Source organism: Cloeon dipterum, chromosome X (assembly GCF_949628265.1).
Source record: "Cloeon dipterum chromosome X, ieCloDipt1.1, whole genome shotgun sequence".
Taxonomy (NCBI): Eukaryota; Metazoa; Arthropoda; class Insecta; order Ephemeroptera; family Baetidae; genus Cloeon; species Cloeon dipterum.
In genome coordinates this window covers 1,638,242-1,655,532 of record NC_088790.1, presented here as the reverse complement: position 1 = coordinate 1,655,532, position 17,291 = coordinate 1,638,242, and the positions used below count along the sequence as shown (strand labels likewise).

The following is a 17,291-nucleotide window of genomic DNA, read 5'->3' as shown; positions in this document are numbered from 1 at the left end:
CCTCGTGCCGCTGGCACCGTTTCCGCGTCTCTCCGATTTCGGGGCCGCCGACGACCGACTCGAAGTGGATTTTTTATTTTATTTCCACGTGCCCGATTGGAAAGTTGGCTCGGCAGTTGATGAATGTGATTAATGCGCGATTTTCCGAGCCCCTTGAGACGGACTGTGTGTCTCGACGAGGTCACGTCTTGTGTCTTTCCATCGGGTCACACAGATGAAACAACTCGGGGAAAGAAATTCTGTGTGTGCCATATAATGGTATAATGGTGAATATTTATTAACTTTGGTGTATTGACGTCTTCGGCCGCTGCTTTAATTAGCGACAACATTGTTTCAGCCCGAAATATGTATTTTTCATCCCTGAAAGCCTCTTACCAAACCGTGATTTTGATTCCCCGAGGACCGTGGACGCACGCAGAGCGCGTCGACCCCGTTCCAAATAAGCTCGTCGCTTCATCCCCGTGGAGCGACATGTGCACGACGAGCTGCAAATTCACATGGCTCTGCATTCGGATTCACGTGATGCATACAATTTCAATGAGTAATGCGAGAGGCCGATAAATTCTCTCTCTGCGAGCGTGCCGAGAGATCCTGTAAATATTTTGATTCGGCCGGCGCCTCGTGCCGTTCACCGGCCAATTGCAAATGGGTCAGACCTGCGCAAGATGCCAACCATCTGCTCCGCAAAAATTAATTTTTGGGAAAAAACGGATCTGTTGACCTCAGGCTGTATTGATTCTAAAATTAATTTGACGTTGGGAAGAGGAGCCGCGCAACAAACCATCGCATTTCGTTTGTTGCAAAATAAAAATTACGCGTCTAAAATAGTCGCGTGGTTTTTTCTGCTAAGACAATACGCGCGCTGATTAGCGAGTTGCAAGTTGTTTCGCGCGTAATTCAATCGTCAATATGTTCAACTCGTCACATGTGCTGTGCTGCCGGCTCATTAAGGCATATTTAGCGGTGGTAATCTATAGCGAGAGAGTGTGTGTCGAGCAGCGCAGTGACTCACCAAAACCATCTGACTTCTGACTTACAAGTTTCGAGTAAAAGGGCAGGCGTACTCCGCCCACTCACTCTCGATTACTCATTTTCTCAAAAAGATTATTTGTTGTCTTCAATCCGTGTTATAGTATTTCATCCCAGCGGTTGCCAATCCCGGCGGATTCAATGTTATTTCTCCCTATGCTGCGGTGGAATGATAAAAGCAGTCGTTTTGGCATGTTAACCCAAATGCATTGCGCGCGGCAATGACCAGAAATCTGGTTATCTGCATTTGCGTCGTCGATTGATCTTATCAAATGAAGGCAATCACGTCGCGTCGGTAATTACTGCACACGTCGGTATGATCCCGTAAGTGGGAATGTTTTGTTTTATCGGGCCGCGCCATCGCGACGCACGCGAAAGAAAAAAACTAGAGCGATTTGTCACAGCCATGCCGATTCCCACGTTGCTAAGTAGTTGATAATTAAATTCACAGAGCACTCTCTCCACTTCCTCGTTCACCGCTCGTTTTGCAGAGTGCGTTGCCCAACGAATTCGCAAAAAGTGTCTCTGAAACCGCAAGATCGTTGCTTATATGTCAAAATGACTGATTTTTTATGTAGAAAACGCGTCAACCGCCGGAAAAGGGCCTAAAATTTGAAATGAGGGCGTGGCTGCCCGGAAAATTACTTACGGAGGTGTGACAATTTTCGCAAAGCGTGGGTAACTCAATGTTCCAATTATTGAAAACTAGTAGGAAATAAAAAAGATAGGGGCGTGGCTTGTGCTAAAAACGCGGGAAATCGTAAATTTGACGTAGTTCTTCAGTTTCTCTGATCGAATTTCTGGTTTGGCATAATAATCGATATTCAAACAGTGTGACGATGGTTTCTTTTTTTTCGAGTTTTTTTTTCTCTCGACGAACACCAGTTTTTCCTGCTATTTTTTTCTAACTAAGTCGTGTGGTCGAAACCTGCGTAGTTTTTCCGTCTATATGACTGATAGGAGAAGTGAAAAAAATCAAGTTTTCTGTTAGAATTTGGACTACACTCAAGGTTGGAAGAAGAACATATCAGGGTAAAGCGTTCCTTGAAACAATTATGCGCCGGGTTGACAGCTTTTACGTTTATTTAATCGATTCCAGCCATTACCACGACAATAATAATAACGCAGCGACATTCCACGAGTGCTTTTAACGTTCACTCATCTGAGAACAAGAGTAATAAATATATCGAGGAAATATCATCTTGCAGGATGGAACTCTATCACACATCATGTGTTAGATAATGTCAAGAACATTTTCATAGTATTACAAACTATGCCTTCAGATTGGAATGTTATTTTTGTGTTAAGCCTTTCAAATGATATTTTCAGTATTTTAGCTAAAATAATTGTTATATTTCATATTTTCGCACGCTTTGCGTTAGGTGCCTTGCCCCAATTTCAAAATTCCCGCGAATCATCGGCAATATCGTCAAATCCCAGCAAAAAACTGGATATCCAAAGGATATTCGGAAGATATACTTTCGAACAGGTGGATATCCTCAGATATTCAATTTCTTGCTGGGATGTTTCGATTTTCCCGCATAATTGCAACAACTGGTTTAGATTTCCCGCGAAACCACGCCCACATTCCACTACCCGCTGTTTTTCTTCCTACCGGGGAACCGTTAAACTTGTAATTTTTAATTTATAAAAAATATTTTCGCAACCAATTATTTTGTTTTCACCTCACAGGTGACATCGTCTTATCCCGTTAGAACAAGTGATTATGCGATGGTTTGTGCAGTATTTTGTTGTGTCGAGCAGCTGACCGATAAGAATGGGCACTTCCATTAGCGGTCGTGGACAATGCCCTTTTTATTTCTGTCTGCGTGCAAAGCAAAGGCGAGAGGAGGTCGGCCGCTTCAGCCGCTTGCTTGCTCTTTCTCTCTGCGTGTGCTTTACTCGAAATAAATAGCCGCAGCCGAGCAGAGCAGCAAGTGTGTACGTACGCTCGCGCACAAAACAAGACCGGCCGCGCGGCGGCGGAATGCGGTTTCGACTCGAAAGCACTTAGCACCTCCGCACTGCTTATTCATAATTTTAGCCGAGTGTAACTTTAATTGGAGCAACCATAATTTTGAGGTTCAAGAGCCTGTCTCTCGTCATCAATAAGGACGCTGCTACCGATTGAATTGTTCACCGAACCGAAACTGCGGGCAACGATTAACCTCGCGACCCGCCGGCCGGCCGACCAGACTGCTTTTTATTATTTCTCATGCATTTGAGAGCCAATAATGGTAACAATCGTAATGACCCTCAATGCCGGCAGCAGCAGCAATCACACACAAGCAGCCAAATGATCTGGAAGCGGCCGCCGCGTCGAGCGACGTCTCATTCATCATTCAGCCAAACTCGATTCCCGAGGCGATCGCTCCTGCTCCACTGTGATCGGGCTGAATTCGAAAAATAGCTAATCCTATAGTTGATGTTTCCAAAGAGAGCGTAAATCGCGGAAAAACCGTAAAATTTAACGTATCATTCCCTAGAAATGGAAAAAATAACCCTTACACATGTGGAGTGTAAGACCATTTTGTGTTTAGTAAGAAACGATTAGAGATTTTACGAGTCTTTGGAGAAACAATAAGTTATTTCCGTTGCAGCAAGAAGAGTCAACATCCGCGACCTAGTTGAAACGCTGCTTGGTAATTGCCTAATTGGAAAATTTGCCAATGCCATTTAAACGCGAGCCGCGAGTGGAAAAGGAATCGTCTTGTTTGAAACCGGATCGCGAAAACACGTTTTGAGATGAAAAGTAACCCAATATTGCTTGCTCGCGAGCCACTTAATACGAGTGTTTTCCTCGTCGCCGGTTTTCCACCGCCACTCGTCGCTCGTTTCATGCATTTTAATTGCCAACCCGGCGCAATTAGCTAATAATTGCGGGTGATTTCGCCATCTCCTGCGCTTTCTTTCCTCGGATTCCATTGTCTGTCGTCAGCAGAAGAGCCATTACCTTGATCCGGACCACCTTGATTGCATTTCTCCTTAACAGACGGCTATTAATAGAACCACTGCTCTCCGCATTCTCCGGAGGTGCTGTGGATTAGTCAGCCAAAATGGTCAAACACTCCAATCGCACGGGTTAAGAGTCTATTTTTCATGATTTAAAATGATTAAGCAGGACGATGAGTGCAGGAGCCGCCAACAGATGGCGCCACCGTATACTTTCTACTTTTAAGGCACTTGTGCTGCGATTTCAGACTCAATCCTGCCTCTGTGCATTCTTTACTTAATATTTTTTTATATGCTGAAAACCAAAATCGGTCTAGCTAATCGTCGTAGAATTGAGAAAACCACTATTTAAAAAATGTTTTTTCCGACGTTTCCGCGGTGAATGGCTGGACTGATATTTGTTTTTAGTTTAGTTCATTTATTTGTACTCATACATCACGTCCAAAACACGTCAGGAGTCTTAAATCGCAGCGCAAATGCATTAAAATCTAAAGAAAACACTGGCGCCATCTACATATTTGTGGCTTTGAACACTAACGGCTTACACAACTGGTCAATTGCTCTGGCTATTGCTGTGGCGCTGCACTCTCGATCTAGCCAAACAGAGATTGGTCACTGGCGTTCTTGTTCAAACTATAACCGCCAAAATGATGGATTTTACGTTTTCCACACGTCTTGACGAATTCACAACCTAATTCGAGCCTCAGAAACCGATTAGAACTACAAAAAAATGCAATTCCAGTGCTACCTTTAACAAAAAAATGGACTGACATGCCTATTTTAACTGCTCAACAATGAAATTTCCGATTGCAAATTAGAAAAAAAGGTCTCATGTCCAGTTCAGGAGGCAGTGATTGATAGATGGAAGTATTCTCTCTCTCTCTCTCTCTCTCTCTCTCTCTCTCTCTCTCTCTCTCTCTCTCTCTCTCTCTCTCTCTCTCTCTCCTCTCTCTCTCTCTCTCTCTCTCTCTCTCTCTCTCTCTCTCTCTCTCTCTCTCTCTCTCTCTCTCTCTCTCTCGCCACAGTTGGAAAGCGGCTACCAGCCTTACTTGCAGCAGTAATTAATAATGCAATTACTGGGAAAATTATTGTATGCCCGCAACGCGTTCCTTTATATTTCTCTGCTCTTTTCGCCACGATAACGAGAGAGAATAATTCTTCGCGTTGAACGGTTTTTCTCATGGGGAAATGGCGCACGCTTCATGCTGATTCATGTGCAGCACTGGAAAAGAACGCGCTCGCCGAGTGAATAAAAATAAATAAACACGTGTACGTGCGTCGAGCAGATAATAAAATGATTAATCACGCGGCGCTGGCAATCAGGAAGGATGCATGAATTCAGGCCGAGCCGCAGACAACTGTTGTGTTGACTAACGCGCGCCGGCTGACTCGCAATCGACGACTGCTCTTCATAATTGACACGCATCGCCCCAGAACCCAGAGGAAAGCCTCAAAATCCATCTCACTATGTTTTTAGGCCAGCTTAAAATTATATCAGCCTTCTATAACTCATAATTATGCTTTTAAATCAGGATTTTAGCTGCGAATCTATGTAAAATCGTAAAATTGTATGATTTTCCCGCGTTTTCTATTTTAAATTGCCAGGTAGCCACGCCTTCTATTAAGGGTTCCCGCAACTTTTACGATTTTCCCGCGCTTTTTTACTTCCACGCCTTGGTTTTAATTTACCGGAAGATCACGCCCCCAATTTAAATTTCCCGCGAGTTTCAGTGGTCTCTCTTGACCCATATTCAAATTCAAACTTTATTTATTTTATGGCATAGTCATACATGATGTAACTCTTCTCCAAAATGCAAGCTATCCATTTATAAATACACACACAATTCAAGATTACACATAATCAAAATAAATTACAAAAAGATATTACAAATTTTTTACGTATGTCAAGAGTGCATTAACATAAAATTTCATTTGATAAACAAACTTGTGCAGCGCTGCCGTGAACTCTTTATAACTAGGCTCTAGGTGAAGTGAAATTGGCAAAGCATTGTACAATGACGCAGCCGCAGTCAAGGGGTTAATCGGGTCGACATGTAAAAAACTTAATTTTCACAAATCCAACGGATTTTAATTCGTGAAATTGGTTTTTTTTTATCATTTCTAGTGGAAGATAATCATGAAGCTTTTACGCTTATGGTAGTTTGCAAAAAAAATGTTGGCCGTTTAGAAACCGACTAATTTACAAAAAAAAAAAATCGGTTATCTCATCATTCTACCTGAAAGCAAAGGTGTGCCACTTTGTAACAATCCCACGAGAAAACCACTCGATTCGCTATCAGTTCAACTCCTCGGTTGAAGAGCTCATTCAATTGAATTAGCGACGCACTCCTATTAATTTGTTTTCAACTCACACTCTGCCGTTAATGTCTTTAACGAACCATTATCGCGAATTAATTGTTCGTAGCCCGCGGATTTTATGGTCTTGGAAGTGAGACGGAAACGCTCTTCCGTAAGCTCAGTTAGCAACAGAGTCCATACGACGTGTTTAAATTGCAAAATCAATTGAATTTTTAAAGAAATTTTCAATAACCGTTGGGAAATGGGGACGTCGCTTCTAGGATAATTTTGAAAGCGGGAAAATACGCAAAATTTAACGACTTTTTTATGAGGGGGTGTGGTTACCCTTAAAAAATTAAACAAAAAAAATTGAATGCACAAACCGCGGGAAAATTTATAAATTTGAACAAACTAAGCTATAGTTCACTTGAAATTATGAGTTTACTGATTTTTCCCGAAATAATCGATTTAAAAACCAAAATCATAGCTGATATTAAGGTTATATCGTTAAAAACTACAATTAATTAATTTATTGCTTTTTTAACAAAGATTTCTTGGTACTCAAATGATGTAAATTAGTAGCATATGCCTGTCTGGAATTTTTTTTTTGTTCGCGAGCTGGATCCCATGTCGGCGGCGAGGCGCTTGAACAAGGAAGTGTCTCGCATAAATTGGCAAGGTCTTCTCTTCTGTTCGGCAGGCAGAGCCGAGAGCCATTTCCGTTTGGGCTGCTCCTCCGCGCTCCGCGACTGAGATCGCGCGCTGCACAACATCGCATTGACAATGCCCCGCAAATCGCAAATAATTTATGCGAAAGCCAGCGTCGGCTGCGTGCCGCTAAAAATAAAAAGGCTCAAGGATGAAAGCTGAAATGTCCAAATCGTGGAATTCGGAGAGTTCAGCTCACGCGAGAAAGCTGAAATTCAAATTTATTGCAATTTTCTTCCCTAGTAAATATTTTCTGAACAAAATATATTTTAAATTTGTAGTGACATGCCATACGTTAAATAAAGATGAATCGAATACAATTTATCAACTCGGTCTGCAATATGACGCCTATTGGTGCAAATTCGGGCAAAGGCTGTGCGAATCGGTCAAAACGCGTCGGGAAATTGAATTGTCGGTATGGTTGTTTGGTTAATGGTAATTGCATTAATTAAAAGTGCCCTTGAGAGCATCAGCCGCTCGCTGGCAGCGCAGGCTGCTTTTCTCCGTGCTTGGATTGCTCCAGCGGTCAGTGTCCCCTGCCTGCCTGCGAGTGCGAGAGCAGCCAGCCAATGCCGCCACCACCGCATATAGTGCCAAATAAATACACATGAAACGCGTGTTGGCCTAAACGACGCCGTGTTTTCCCATTATGAGACTAAAAAAACTTGCCTTTTGATGTTAAATTTAAATTTTATTTAATAGTTTCGCCGCGAAATTTATCATTCTAGTTTGAAATTACTATTTAAACTCGATTTAATCGTAATCTGGCTATGACAATGTTTTGAAGTCAAAGTCACCCAATGTCGCTGCATTTACATCGCAGTTCTGGCGCAGATTTCGATAAAATGACCACCAATAGATAGATTTTGACGAATGGGATCGAAAGAGCACAAGAAAACTTGGTCCAACCGTGTTAATGCTCGAGAAAACACGCTTCTAAGCGAATATGCTGCGATCTGATTGGTTGGTTTCACTTAGTTCGAGCGCTGGCCGCACGCTGAGTGCTTGCTGGCAAGGAGTGGGGCGAGGTCGCCACTTGGCGCTGTTGGCGGGAAATACAAAAGCAGTCACTCCAAGAGAATATTTCATTTTAATTCGAATTTAAATATATTAAATAAATTTTATTGACATTATTTCTGCGTTTCTTTATTTTGTATACAACTCAAAATCTCACCTCGAATAATTATTTTGGAAATTCCGGGTGAAATTTTCCAACTGTTAACTCTCTATTTTTTGATGATTTAGTTCCTTAGTTATTTTGAAACCGGCCTTGTGCCTCCAAATGGATTATTTTGTAATGGAAGACAACTATTCTCAGAAGTCTAGAAAAAAGTTACTACCCTTGAAAATTTGACAGTGCGAAGGAATTACTACTGAAATTTTTCCGAGCGTAGTTTTCGCAAGATGCTCTTTGCTGCTGCGCGTAAATTCCAATTAATTTTGTTTTCAGTGCCAACGGATGTATTTTCATCCGCGCGCGCAATTTTTTTCCTCTGCGTTGGCTGCGTAGAATTTATTGCCAGATCGGTTGCCGCAAACTTGCTGTTTGTGTTTTAATTAAGTCTCCTCTGATGAATTGCCAGCTGAAAACGAAAAAACCCCGGCACAAAGTAAGCTGCTCAAGATTTATGCCGATTTCTCCGTCCGAAATGTTGAAAATATTCTGCTGTTGAAACCACATTGGCTCAAAATATTAAATTTCTTCCAAATTCTCATGACTGCTTAATTTGGAAATAATAATATGTGAAATGATCAAGTAGTCAAAGCGTTCTGATGCAATTTTAACTTGGATGACCAGTAAATTTTCAATTTAGATAGGATTTTAGTTGAATATCTTAGTGAAAACGTCAATTTCGTCAATTTTCCCGCGCTACATGACACGTGCCACGCCTACTTTTGTTAATATCCCTCGGAACCACGCCCCCATTTAAAAATTCCCGTGAGTTGCGCCCTCTTCCAGTGGTTGCTATTCACAAAAAGCATCAGAATAACATGTTATTCGATACCGAAAATTAAAAAATCGGGTATTTGAATCGATTTAAGAGGAAAATAAACTCGATGGATTTTGGCGTTTTAAATTTGACGCATTTTTAAACGTTTAAAAACCGATTCTTCCCTTGAAAATATAATATGGATCATTATACGAAATTAAAGCAAAAATCCCAAAAATCGATTTTGGTTGGCTGAATAATGACGAATTGCACGTTGAAAACGTCAGTGGGAGGAAATTTGTGTCAAGTGCGTGCGCAAATAAAAACAAAATCGCTCCACTTCACACCCCCGCGATGTTTGACAGACAGCTTCAATGTCGCACGTGCTTCTGATAACTGCAACGGATAAGATAACCGTAACAAAGAATTGCCAACAAGCGCAGTTGCAATTTGGGTCGAAGAAAAATGGAAAAGGGTCAAATTGAGAAATTCGTGTCCGGATGTAAGACCGAAATGAATGGAAATAAATGAATGGGAGCGTTATCTGGACGAGAATTGCACGGCCACGGGCTTGTTTGCAAGCCATAAAAGTGATTTACGCCGAAAGGACAAAGTTTGACACGCGGCTGAGATTATTATTTATACACTCCCAACGCTCAGTGCAGAGCAGAAGTCGTGCAAACAAAACTGTATAGAAAGTCATGTCATAAATAAAAATCTGAAGTATTAAAAAAGCTTTCATCGCTGACGGTTTTTATCTGATATTTTATCAGTTAATTTGATTTGAATTGGCTATACTGTATTATCTAAAATTGGCAGTTCTTTTCTCGAGTGATCACCTACTTTAAAATTCTTTTACTTTTCTCTTTAATGCTCTCTAAAATTTCTAAAACACATCTTAAACACGTCTAAAGCGAAAAATCCTCGTCAATCCGTAGAATTTTTCGCAAAATTATATCGAAAAGCATGAGAGATGTTGAATTTTGCGCATTGTTGTGCTCGATTGATGAAATTGTGCGTTTCGCAGGTGATCGACTTCGGTTCCAGCTGCTACGAGAACCAACGTGTCTACACGTACATCCAGTCGCGCTTCTACCGGGCGCCCGAAGTGATTTTGGGCGCGCGCTACGGAATGCCGATCGACATGTGGAGCCTGGGCTGCATCCTGGCCGAGCTGTTGACCGGCTTCCCGCTGCTGCCCGGCGAGGACGAAGCCGACCAGCTGGCCTGCACCATCGAGGTGCTCGGCATCCCGCCCTCCAAGCTGCTGGCAGAGTCCAAGCGGGCCAAGAACTTCATCAGTTCAAAGGTTGGAACCGAAAATGTTATCTCTGCCTGCTCAAGGCCCAACCTGACACTGCCACTGAATAATTGAAGGTTGAAATGTGTTGTTCGGATCAAGTTCGGCATTCATGAGGCTTGTAACACAAGAACTTGTGTTCCGAGAAATTGACACTGCAAACAGAGACGCCCTCAAAGCGTTTTCTTTATTTCATTCATATCACAACAGAGCTTTAATCTGACAAAACACCAGCGAATCGTGCGCTTTTCACATTTCAAATGCGTCACTGACACTTTCCAGGCTGCAAAGCATTATATTTAATTTAATAAAAAAATATTTCAAAAATATTGTGCACAAATTTTTTTCTCGGAATGCCAAGCGATCGATTTGTCTATGATCCGAATTTCATTTTAATTAACCTGTATTTTTCCAAGTGCATTAGCAAGGTCTAATTTGCAAATTTTCCGATTCAGGTATATAAAAGGAGGCATAAATTGTGCTAAAAAAGACGAGGAGGGTTTAAAAAATGTTCAAAAATCCACATCTGTCAGAAAAAAGATCTTTTTAACTTTTTCAAGCGTTCAACCCAGTAGAATGCTAATGTGTCTCCAAATATCCCGCATAAAAATTTTGCAATGAAGTAGATTTTTTGGGAAAAAGTCGGCTGGTTCCAAATTTTGTAATTGCATCTGGTCTCAGCTTGGAAAAAATGCTTGATTTTGTTTTGCAAAAAGTTTTTGCAATTTTTCAGTGTTTTCAGAGTTCCAAGAAACCAGAATTTAAAATTTGGCGTGCAAATTATTTTGTAACTGTAATTTTAATTCCTCGCATCCGCTGACATTTTCCTGCCAAAGATTTTTCAGCAGTGCCAATCGATTCCTAAGGTCAAATCAGACAACAAAAAATCTCTCGGTTTAAAAAAAATTACAGACTAAAAAAACCGCCAAAATACCGAATTTTTACGTTTCCACCGATTTTCTTTTCAAAGTAAGAATTTATGACTGAATTGTCCCGATGCCTAGACTCATTCAACCCTCGGGATTCGCTTGGCTTGCGCAAGAAATGAATTTTTTCATTTCTCTCTTGTGAAAATTTGAACTATGCAAAATTTTTCAATTAAATGCCTTATTTGCTGCTTCAATTTATCCAAAATTCCTCTGTAACAGTTTTTAAAGTTGAGGACAGAGGAAAATAATTATAAAAATATTGAAAGCTGACATAAGGCGCATAAATTGCCTGCAAGAAACTCGGAAAAAATTGTAAAGATCGGGCATCAGTTTAAAATGTACTCTCAAGTGTACAGATTTATTTAAAAGGGTTGAAATTAAATTGTATTTATGGATTTTTTGGTATTTCTAGTGTGAATAGACAGTGTAAAGTGCAAAATGAGATATTAATTGGTGTTTGGACTTCAGGGCTACCCTCGGTACTGCACGGCGACGACAATGGCGGACGGCAACATCGTGCTGAACGGCGGGCTGAGCCGGCGGGGCAAACACCGCGGGCCGCCGGGCTCCAAGGACCTGCAGCGCGCGCTCAAAGGCTGTGACGACCCGCTCTTCCTCGACTTCATCGGCAAGTGTCTCGAGTGGGACCCCGAGAAGCGGATGACCCCTGCGGTGGCGCTGCGGCACGCGTGGCTGCGGCGGCGGCTGCCGCGACCCCCGGCCGACCCGCTGGCGGCCAACGGCGGCGGTGGCCAGCAATCGGCCACGGCGACGGACGCGTCGCCGGCCTCGTCACGCAACAACTCGAGCGGCGGCGGCGGTGGCGGCACGGCCGGAGGAAAGGGCAAGTTGCGCGTGCAGCTGTCCGAGGGCGAGCAGACGCAGCGCACGACCAAACTGCCGCAAATCGGCGGCGTCTCGTAGCTGCGGCTGAGCACAAAATTGGACTGGGCCGTGCGCCTGAGGCCGCGCCTCAGGTCGTGCGGAGAGTGCGGCCCCGCCGCCGCCTGCGCGCCCTACTGCCGCCGCGGCCGCCGGAAGTGACCCCCAGACCCCGCCCCCAGCTGAGAATCGACAAGCGAACGGCTGTGCCTCCTCTCCCACCCCCGCCCACCCGCCGATTTTGGTCAATTTCATTTTTTTAACTAGCAACGAATTTTTTTCCACTAAACTCCATCCATTTTTGAGGTCGCTTGGGCGAAAATTCGCGAAGAATCGCTGGTTTTTGGCTAGAATTAACCTTGAAACACCGTTGACCATTGAGAGATGTGATTGCGGGGACACGCCACGTTTGTTTACATTTGGGCACGCCCCCTCGAGTGCGTGATTCTTCGAATAACAGTCTTGAAGTGGGCGTGTCTGGTTCGCAAGCGTAGACACAAATCCTCAGTTTGCACTGGCTGCCACTGTGGCGCTGCAGTCTCGATCTAAAGCGTTTCTGATTGGTTGCCGGCGTTCTTGAGCTGGATTCACGTCAAAATTCGTGTAATCAACGACATTTTCGATTTCTCGGCCCTCAAAAATCGATTGGTAGGATTCCAGTGCTCCGCTGCTTACAGTTCCTGGTTTTTTATAATTTCTCTACGTTTTATTCGCTTTGGTTTTTGCCTTTTTAATGGTTTTTAAATTTAATTTTGACGCACGCGTTTGCCGCTCGGTGTAAATAGAAATTTCGTATTTACCGCCGTTTTTAACGCTGATTTTACCCCCGGACAAAGTTGACCAAACGAGTGGCTGGAAACACGCGCAGCAATAAGCTCAAACCCAGTTGTGAATTTTTGCCCCCCTCCCGACCCGACAAACGGCCGCTTCTGCCCTGCCAGTTCTCCGCTACTTCAGCTCTCAGCCAATTTTGTGTCGTGTCATTTGACTCTTTGTGCAATTAGACATTCTAAAGAAAGAGTGTAGGCGTTGCGAATTTGTCGAAAATTCAGGCAGCCGCTCGGACGACGAACAAGCAGGTTTTTTACGGACTTCGGAACGAAGGATTGCCGCTGTGTTGTTACTGTAAAATTATTATCAGCCCTTAAATATGTGTACCATAATCGGATTGGCCAAATAGACATTAGCACACACACACACACACACACTATACTTTTTTCGAGTTGCTGTACACAAACACACGAGAGAGAAAATTCGTTTTTCTGTAATTACTCTAGTATAAAAACACATGAACACATTTGACGGAAAATTTGGACCACGTTTGTTGAATCTGACGAACGATGTCGATTTTACGAATCGAAACAAACAAACAAACCCTGTCTTGAAGGTCATCGAGATCTCATTATGATTAAATATAAACGAAACCAAGCAGTGTAGGCCTAACGAGGAACGAATTGATAACCAGGGATGTGCAACAGTAATCGATTTTTGCTTGGAATAATCGAGACCCACTTTTTAATTCTTTTCCAAACCAGAATTTTCGGAATTGGGGGCGTGGCTCCTAGGAAAATCAAAGAGAAGGAAACTTGACAGTCGGTTTTGCGCATCCCTATTCCGAACTCGGATCATGCCAAGTCTCTTTGCCCTTTCTTTGCAAATTTTTTTGAGAGAAACAGCAGCCTGTTGTGACTTTCGGCCTTTGTTCAACGGCCTATCCAAGTGTTGTGCGCTGAATTTCTCGTGATTCGGATTTTTTGGAAATAAATTTGGTTGCTTGGTGATCTCTGATCGGAAATTAACTTGATTTTGTATAAGAACTGATTTGCTCTGGCCCTTTGTAAGTGAGGTAGTCTGATTTGCGTAAAGTTAAGAGATCTGGGCCGATGTTTTTTGAATTGCGTGGATTTTCGTTTTCGATGCATGAGAAGAATTAGCACTGCCTTAATGTATGAAACGTTGAAATCTCAAGAGTCAGCGAACCTTGATCACTCGAATAAATTTATGTAATTGTTAGGAGGGAGACGAACGAAAGCAGAGTCGTGGCAATACTCACTGAAAATATCAATTTTAGCTAATTATCTATTTAAGAGGCGCCGCCCGCCGATGATTTTTCTCCCTTTCCGTTGCAGCATTTCCTCCTCTTCGACACACACACACACACACATACGAATTCCTCTTTTCAGTGCCATTTTCGCTCAAATCGATCATTGAGGACTGAAGTACTTAACATTTTAATTAACCAAACCGCTACTAAACACACACAAATCTTTTGTTCGGTTCGACTTCGCAACGATTTTTCTGTTTGAAACAAAAAATTCTTAACTTTAAGCGCGCTCTGATAATTTTAGGATTTTGTTAACTGTCCATAATTTTATGTGATATTCCCCAAATTGCTTTTTTCGAGAGACACTCGCCGCTTTTTTTAAACAAATGATTGTTCATGTCGAATTCGTCGCACTCGCATAATTATACATTGTAAAATTTTTAACCGCATATTAGTTGCTGCTGTTTTTAAAAACACAAAGAGAATTATATATTGCGAAGCAAACCGAAGATGCCAGCGAAGTAACATGATGAAGTGCATTTAAAAATTTTAACCGCAGTTACATCGTTTTATCGCGCGACAGTTTTCAAAACGAAACTCGACAAAAAAGCAAGTTTGACAGTTGTAAGCCCAGCTGTATATCCTTAAATTGTAAGATGCAACTCTAATTTGAATGCAGAAATTTGTGAAAATCTATGAGTATAATTACATAATTAAAGTGCGGTGAGCACCTGAAAAATAATTACAACACTGCTTTTTAATCCACAAAAACCTGTTGCTTCCTCTTTTGAGCTGTATTTTTCAGGGAATTTTGCACGATTTCGATATTTTTTTTAAAATAGGTTAAAAATTTCTCGAATAACTCATTTTTTAAATGTGTTGGTTTTAGGATCTTAATTCATCTTACTGCCTAATTATTAAAAAAATAATAAATAATTATTAGATTATAGATTATTAAAAAAATATTACCTTTAAATTTTTGGATCTTTTTAACTTTTTTAACAATTAGGCTCGTGGTTTTAAAATTTTAAAATTGAACCTTAATGATTCCCTGTGTCATGTGTGAGCTCGAGCTAAAATTTCAGAGTGATCTTTTTCATTTTTGAGAAATTCCTTTACAAAAACCCTGTTTTTTCCGGATTTTTTACTCTTTGCACCACCATCTCGGCTTGTGATCCTCAGATTTACAAGAACTGCACACCGTTAGACTCGTCTCAACCTCCCTTAGATAGTTGAAGGGTTATCATGAGATGTTGCAACCCTCGTCCCCTCCCACCCCTTACTACAATTATAATAGCAAAAATATTATTGTCAGCATGGATCCCCAGGGCTTAAAAGCCCATTTAAAATTATCCAAAACTCCATATAAATTACCATCCAATTCCGAAATTAAAACAAAATTTAAATCAAATTAAAAAGAATTAACAAATACAGCTTCTAACTGTTATAATAAATTTTCACAAAGGGATATATTGTAATATAGCTATTCAGGGTATGGAGGGTAATCACCCCTAACGTTTCATCTGGTCAGGGAAGGTCAAGACGAGTCTAACGGTTGTTAGTTTTTTAAATTCTGAACAACGAGCCCGAGATTTGGCAGTTAAATTTGGCAGAAATAAAACTTTTGATTGTTGAAAGCATTCCAAGCGCTAAATCTCGCTTTCTGACGGTGATAATTGCAAAAACTACCCATGGTTCGAATCGTCTCAACTTCCCCTTCCTCCTAGCCATGGGGATTTGGGGTAGATTTTTTCAATTTAAGTGTTTTTATCTCTGAATAAATTTCTAAAAAAGCAAACCGACGTGAGTTTTCTCTTTACTTTAAGACACGGGGTGGAAGGGGGATGAAAGTTGACCACACTCAAAACCCATCGGCTATCTAGGGGAGGTTAAGACGAATCGAACGGTGGGTAGTTTTTGCAATTTTGACTTTTAGAAACAGAGATTAGGCGGTGGAAATATTAGCAAAAATAAGATAAATTTCGCTTTATGCCAATATTGTCATCGCTTAATCTAGGATTTTAAAAGTGAGAATTGAAAAAACTGCACACCATTCGACTCGTCTCAACCTCTTCTAGATAGCCGAAGGGTTTCGAGGTTGCTCAACCCTCATCCCCCTTCGACCCCATGCATTAAAGTAACGAGAAAAATCACGTCGCTTTGCAATTTTAGAAATTTATATCGCAGATAAAACCCTCTTAAATTGAAAAAAATCCAACCCAAATTCCGATGGCTATTTAGGGTAGGTTGAAACGAGTCGAATGGTCTGCAGTTTTTGCAATTCTGATGGTTAGAACCAGAGATTAGGAGTTGACAAAAACTACAAAGCTCGAAAAGTCGAAAATAAAAAAAAAAAAACAAGAAAATGGATAACGCGCCTGTCTGAAATTTTCACCGATGTTCACACAAGTCATGGAAAAACTTCTGAGCATATTTGCAAAATTCTACAATCATTGAGCTGAGCTCATTTCCAAAAATTTAATCAAATTAATTATCAAAATTATCAGTATCCTTTGACCTTGGTCCGGGATATAGAGTTTGGTATCAGTTCAATTGGGCTCAGCGAGAGGAATCCGAAGCACATATTATTTTTAAATTGGGAAAGAATTTTTGCTGTCAATATTTTGTCCCAATATTTACGACAAAAGATCGTCATTTTTTTCCTTCAAAAATATTTGAAAACGATAATTTTAAGTCGGCACTCAATGACTGATTTTCGAATTCATGTGTGATTTTTGCGTATACACATAGAACACCTCTTGGCGATTCATGCATTCCTAGTCGAAAAGGCTAGACGAGGCAGACGAAAAAGCGAGTGCGAGAGCGGATCAGCGCATATTCGCACCTCCTGCCCTTTGCTGTTGTCCTAATCGAAAAGGCACAATCGGGCAGCCGAGAGAGCGCGTGTGTTTAGTGCCAAGTTGCAGACACGCCCACCTTCTGCGCTCTTATGCCTTCCTGATCAAAAATACAGAAAACGGCAGGAATGCTGCAGGTTGCCAAACCTAGCCTTGGAAGCAACACCATCTCTGTCGCATTGCCTCCTGATTGGCGAAACAGTCTTTTGCACCGCAGTGCGTGCGAGCCTTCTCGGAATCATATTTCAATTTCTTTGCAGTGGCAGTAGCCGCTCTTCAACTGCTCCGAGGGTTTGTTCCTTCTATTTAAATCGGAAAGTTTCGAGAAAAAAATTGATTGAAAATTGAAAAATCACCTGC

The 17,291-nt window shown here is 41.6% G+C and overlaps 1 protein-coding gene across 1 annotated transcript in view; it reads left to right on the top strand.

Annotated features, from left to right (window-relative positions):
- Positions 1-14,815, top strand: part of LOC135944903 (dual specificity tyrosine-phosphorylation-regulated kinase 2-like) — a 35,329-nt gene extending 20,514 nt beyond the window's left edge. Inside the window, exons 3-4 of the mRNA XM_065492123.1 lie at positions 9,946-10,227; positions 11,616-14,815. Coding sequence (XP_065348195.1) covers positions 9,946-10,227; positions 11,616-12,071 — 738 coding nt within the window. The 3' untranslated portion in view covers positions 12,072-14,815. The remainder of the gene's footprint in view (positions 1-9,945; positions 10,228-11,615) is intronic.
- Positions 14,816-17,291: the final 2,476 nt, after the last annotated feature.